At 36.5% G+C, this 6,687-nt stretch overlaps 1 protein-coding gene across 1 annotated transcript; it reads left to right on the top strand.

The window, feature by feature from the left end:
* Positions 1–3,539: 3,539 nt before the first annotated feature.
* Positions 3,540–4,634, top strand: LOC120148464 (F-box protein At5g46170-like). The gene is made up of 2 exons (XM_039161578.1): positions 3,540–4,090; positions 4,511–4,634. The coding sequence occupies exon 1, from the start codon at positions 3,540–3,542 to the stop codon at positions 4,065–4,067; it is 528 nt and encodes a 175-aa protein (XP_039017509.1). The 3' UTR covers positions 4,068–4,090; positions 4,511–4,634.
* The last annotated feature ends 2,053 nt before the right edge of the window (positions 4,635–6,687 follow it).

Below are 6,687 nucleotides of genomic sequence, written 5' to 3' on the forward strand. Positions count from 1 at the left end.
GCTATGAAATGAATTGAATAAAACTAAGCACAAAAAATGACCAAAATGCCCTTATGGTCTAGACTAAGTAAATGTCTTGGGTTAATTAAGGAATTCAAATAAACATAGGTGTTGTACTACTCTTAAAAGTAATGAAACACAATTTAAGTGAGTAGATCAACCCAAATGTTATGTCAATACCTGAATGGCATATATATCACTTGAATGCGTGCTCATTTTCTCAAGTTTGGATCGATGATAATTTTGGAAGTACTTAGCTCAGTTCAACTCTAGAGCGCATTCAGTACTAAGAAGTGGATATTCGTGAGATAAATCAACCACGAATACCAGAAGGACTTATTATATGACTAAAGTGAACTGAAAGGAAGTACAATATGTATCCAAAATTCAGAAACGTCTGAATTACTTTGGAAAACCCCGAAGTAACTGAATGAACTTGACTGCTAAATGAACTAAGTAACCTCAATGACTGAGGATTAAGTAAGTGATTTGGATAAGTTTGGAAAATTTGATGAGTTTACATAGTGTATCATCCCTATGGGTTATGTACCACAAATCAAGTACGTCAACATTTCCTGATATCGTTGAAGCGTGGAAATGGAATAAAGACCATTGGAAGATCCATTCAGCAATGACTCAACAGAGGATTTATGGACAATAATTGTTGGTATTAAAGAGTGAATACATGGAAGGACAAAGAATGGACTGGTCAACATGGATTAGTTATGGGAGTTGTTCAGTTTGAGTTATTTTGATAATCCGATCAATCGACATAGATTGTAAAGGTCTTGAATCTTCGTTCTTCTTTATCAACTCAAATCACTTTGGTCATATCTGAAAACATAAGTAACTCAGACGTAAATGATTCTGAATAACTGATGATTCCGTCAGTTATTGAACTCTTCCAATAGTAATTCGAAATTCTGACATTTTATCAGTATATTGAAGATCCATGTTTCTCTGCCTGATAAGATTATCCAGTACCTCTGAATAATATCTATAAACTCTAGTGTGTTCCCTAATCACATGAATATTTTATCTGATTTCTGATTTGAATTCTGTTATGATACCTGACCTGGATTCTGATATGATACTTGACCTGAATTCTATTATGATATTTGACCTGAATTATGTTTTGATTTTTGATATATCCGTTTACAGACGGAACATGTTTTATTTGGGGAATATTGTTGGAGGAAGCATACCTGGAGGCTCCTCAGCTTTGTGCTCAGGGCCTTACTGGCTCCTCGGCTTTGTGCTCAGGGCCTTACTGGACTTGACGGTGGGTGTATGGTTCTGGGGAACCTACACATTTTGGACTTGACGGATGGGGGTAGTGTTCATATTTTTAATACATGTTACATAAACCGATTTTACTGAAATATTTTATATGTATCTTTCACTTATTTTTACGGGAACACACTAGATAACCTATTATGATCTCCTGAACTCAGTCATCCGAAATATTTCTCTGAATTGAAAGCTCACTGCCTGTTACTACCTGAAATATCAGTAGGATTTCCGCTCAGGATAAAGATCTGTAGATGTCTGAACCGATAAGGAAATACATGTTTATCTGTATATGCACGTTCTTCAGCATCATCTGGTAGTTCTGTATTACTGAGCTTTCCAAAGCTCACTCTGTTACTCACATTTTCAGGTTAAAAGAATCATACCAGTGCATCTATCGATATCAGTGAAGAAGTTCTTCCAGCGTTGCTTGCAGAGTATGGTACATGTGATTAGGGGGCATGTAATTATATTTTGTTTTATATATATGAGTCTGAATATCTGTTTTATTTCTGAATACTGATAAATTTTATTTTGTATTCATAAATCATTTTATGAGTTACATGTTTTGACAAAAGTTTTAAATTTTCCGAAAATTTTATAGCGGGTCGCTCTGGTGGCCCTAATGTGACACCACAGATCGGATCGGGTTACCCGCATCGGTCTGAGGGGTTACAAAAACATGACTCATCTCATAAGGATATATTCAGCAGTCTATAGATAATTTGATTTGATTCCACTTGTCTTCAACATGGGTAGGTTTGAATGCAAATCAAGGAAAAGATGTGGTTGCTTATGCATGCATCAGCTACCATACTGAAAACCCTTTGTCATTTCATCCAAATAGCTACCTTTCAATGTCCCATGTCTATTTCATGATTCCTTGGATATTACACCGCTGCAAGAGCCTTTCCAAGGTATGAAACATTCACATGCTTACCAGAAATCCACTGCATTCCACTGGCAACTAAAGAACTCCACTGATGGAAAAGAAAAGCAAAAATAGTCCAGCTTTTGTGGCCAATGGGAAGGCCACGACAGCCATACTTCTTCACCTTTCAAACTTAATCCCAAAGAAAAGGAATACATCTTTCAATTTCCATTTTTTTTTTCGATTGGTACAACTCACACCTACAGGAGCAAAACTTTTTGCCACACACACCACGGGCAGGCAACTCCTGCTGCTCAAACCCGCGACATGGGTTTAGAGGTGGACGATCTTGGTCAGTGCACCAAACAATGGGGTTCATGTAGCTTTCAATACGTTCAACTAATTACGGTCTTAGAAAAGGATAACGGAGAGCTATTATAAAACATCTGATGTATCAAATTCTAATGATAGATTCACTAGAAATTCTCCTAAATCTGCAAATTAATATACCACCCTACTTCTAATTGATCTAATAATATGGATTGAGTAGGGTTTTTAATTTTAGCAAGGACAAAGAATTCTTGATCTTGGCCCAAAAAGCGGGGAAAAAGAAAAACCAACTCACAACATTTCATAAAGCCTATGCTTAGTTTGTTGGCCTTATGAAAGAGTCCTGGGCAGACCATCTATATGACATTTAATTGGCACCTTACTCTTCAGCCAGCAGGATTCTCTCTCCAAGGTCGAACATGATTGACCCAGTCCCACGAAATAACCACCATATTTCCCCTCGTATGTTTACCCATGTTGCACACCAAGCTCATGGTTTCAGATAAATTTCCATTACCCCCTAGGATAGGCTATATGTAAATTTACATATCAGATTTGAGAAAGTTACCTTTAATTCGAAGTGTGCTAGCTTTTGTTAATGTTTTTCCTTTTTATGAAGATTGAGATAGACTACAGAGCCTTTGCTGTGATGATCATAAAAGAACAAACTTTTGCAGAAGACGGTCACTGATCAAATGCAAAAGAAACGCATTCAAAGGTAGCCTAAATGTAATATATTAAGAAGAAATGTCAGTAGACAAACAATTAGATTTGGATTTCATTGAATTTAGTTTAGAAGGTACCCGATATTAATCCAGACTGCAAACCACCAAATTAATTTACAGCTGCAGCGAGGAATTGAGTTTGAATGTAAATAAAACCAATGAAAATTTAAATAATAGAAAAGAAAGAAAATTTAAAGACAATTAGAAGATATGAAGAGTTAATTGTTTCACTTCGAACTATTCAAAAGTGTGGTCAAACCTTACAAATACTGAGAATGATTTGATTTGAACCCAGAAAAAATAAATGAAAGCTGATTAACCATATGTATGGATTCAGCATCAATAATAATATCAACAACGGCGATGATAACGGAAGTATCCCCGAGTCATTTTATACCAATGGAGGCTTGAAACTAAGGGTTGTTTGGCCTATTAGCTCGTTAATCGCAGCATCAGCAAGACATTATTTGCTTCAATCTATAATTGCAGAGCATAAGACGCTGGATAGCTTGCTTTTAACTAATGCGGATGGACAAGGGGTGCTTTGTATGAACGGTGATCAGCTTGAGGAGTTGAGAGTGAAGCCATTATCGGCTTCTTCGGCTTTAAAAAGGACGCTGGTTCCCGCATTGAATATGAGGCTTTGGTATGCTCCTCATTTGGAATTGCGTGATGGGATCGTTTTAAAAGGTGCTACTTTGGTAGTTATAAGGCCTACTGAACAATCTGCTTCGAAAAAAGATATTTCTGATGCTTCTTGGTTATCAACTGCTTTTGAAGAGCCTTATCGGACTGCAACTAAGATGCTGGTTAAGAGAAGGACTTACTGTCTGGAGATGAACTCTTTCTGATGTCCGCTTCCTGCTCTGTGCAGGTAAAAATTTCTTATTTGTTGGATTTACAGGAAGATGTTGATTAATTCGCTAGAAAACGGTTTGATATTCGAATTGTTCATGTCCATATGAGAATTGTTTTAATCTGTTAGTTGGTATTCACTTATTAACTGTTATACCATTTTTAATTTAAAGGTTTTGAGCAAAGAAATTACTCTCGATATCTTTTGGTGACGGGTATGAATGATCTGGAATTACCTTCTTTATTGATCATTTTTCATTTGGGTTGTGAGCAACCTTGTGTGAAACTAGTTAGCAAGGAAACATCACAGAGTGCATGTGTAGTATCAAAATTAGCATGTTATGCGTTGTTCATTCTGTTTTTAGTTTTGGGTATGCTTGCATCACCTTTTTTATTTATTCATCTCTTTTGAATTTGAATTCCATTCGGCATATTTCAGGGAAAGCTGCACCAATGGTCTTGGGGGTAGAGGTGATAGCATGCTTTCGGAAAGCTGATGATAAGACCACAATTTTGTTAGGTACTGTTGCTTAATCTCGGGGAAGTGTCCTATAAAAACTAAACCTTGCTATGGAATGCCAGTGACTGGCATTATCCCTGCTTATTGATAATGCACTGCTAGCGTTTGAGCTTTGACTGGTAATGAAAATGCATCTGCTGGTTGTTTTCATTTTCAGGCACGTGCCTGTAAGAGTGCACAGCTGCAACTACATTGATGTTGTAAGAGCTTTCAGTTTGTAGTCTTTGATTTTTTTTTCTTGTCTATAATTCCTCTATATGTGAATATTGTAGTTATGAAGATGGAATGATTTATGTTATATACAAGTGAAGTTTATCAATAAAATGTAGTTTGCACATAGCTTTAAAAGTTTCTTCCATAAATTATCTTTGCAAATTCCTTGGACTGTTTGTTGAACCAGATTTTTTATGCCAGGTAGCGGTCAGACTCAGAACTCACAGTTAGTTGCTGGGTTTATTAATGCATTAGTTCTACTTCTTAAACAAATTCAATGATTTACTTTACTTAAAAAACAAAAACAGAAAAATGTAGATGATGTATGATATGTTTGTCCATCGATCGGGTTATGCTTTGTGGTTGTTTCGATGTAGTGTTTCTGAACCTTAGTTTGTTAATATAACTTATAGTTGTTGGGGAAAACAGGTTATTTCCCACACGAACGTAGTTTTAAAATTGACCAAAAATGTCAAGATTAAAACTACCAAAGGTTGCACAGCGGATAAACCTGTCAAACTATTGAATATTGAAACACAATGGAAAAGAACCGAATAAAAACAATAAAGGAGAGAACACACCAAATTTACGAGGTTCGACGAGAATATCGTCTACTCATCGGGCACCACACCGGATGATAACTTCACTATATCGCCAATATTACAACAAATGAAATTCTTTAGAATTCCCAAAGTGGGAGAATGAAGAATACAAGAGGAAGAGAGAACTTGTTTTTGGGATGATTTCTAATGGAAATACTTAGGCCTATTTATAGTTGAGTTTTAAGAACAATATGTTTAAAGTTTGGCCACCTACCAAAGAATTTTCCAATGTGTACAAGTTAGACACCAAATATGAAATTCACATGTTCAAAGTTTGGCCACCAACCAAGATGAAATTTCCAATAAGTTGGCCACCAACCAAGATGAAATTTCTAACTTGTCAACTTAATTTCTAGACAAATCTAACAAATCTCCACCTTGGCTTAAAATTACCAAGCCTACTCAACTTCTTCAACTCCCCAAATTTGTAGTGCCTCTAATTGCGCTCACAAGCGCCACACACCCGAAGGTGTTCATACTTTCAGGATGTTAATCAAGTTCAAACAATGATTGAACTTGATTACTGTTACCACCTTGGTCATTATATCTGCAGGATTTTCTGATGTCGCAATTTTCTGAAGTAGAATCTTTCATTCTTCAAATATCTCCCGCACAAAGTGATACCTCACGTCGATATGCTTAGTCCTTGAATGGTAGACTTGATTTTTCGCTAAGTGAATAGCGCTCTGACTGTCACAATAGAGACTAATGTGACTTTGAACAACTCCCAAGTCTTCCATCAACCCGTTAAGCCAAATTGCTTCCTTTACAGCCTCTGAAACTGCTATGTATTTTGCCTCTATAGTAGACAAGGCCACAGTAGATTGCAATGTAGACTTTCAACTTACTGGGGCTTTAGCAAGAGTAAACAAATACCCAGTAGTTGATCGACGCTTATCCAAATCACCAGCATAATCAGAATCAGCATATCCAACCACACACTGACCAAGTGCTTCATCCTGTTCAAAAACTAAACCAACATCCACGGTTTGTTGGAGATACCGTAGAATCCATTTCACAGCTTGCCAATTTCCTTCTCCAGGATCATACATGTACCTGCTCACAACTCCGACTGCTTGTGAAATATCAGGACGCGTACACACCATTGCATACATCAAGCTCCCAACTGTATTAGCATATGAAACTTTTGCCATATACACTCGTTCTTCGTTAGTTTTAGGAGATAATTGAGAACTAAGTTTCAAATGAGAAGCCAATGGGATACTTACATATTTGGTATTTTCATTCATGCCAAAACATTATAATACCTTTCTCAGATAC

Source organism: Hibiscus syriacus, unplaced genomic scaffold, assembly GCF_006381635.1.
Source record: "Hibiscus syriacus cultivar Baekdansim isolate YM2019G1 unplaced genomic scaffold, ASM638163v2 tig00110959_pilon, whole genome shotgun sequence".
Classification (NCBI taxonomy): Eukaryota; Viridiplantae; Streptophyta; class Magnoliopsida; order Malvales; family Malvaceae; genus Hibiscus; species Hibiscus syriacus.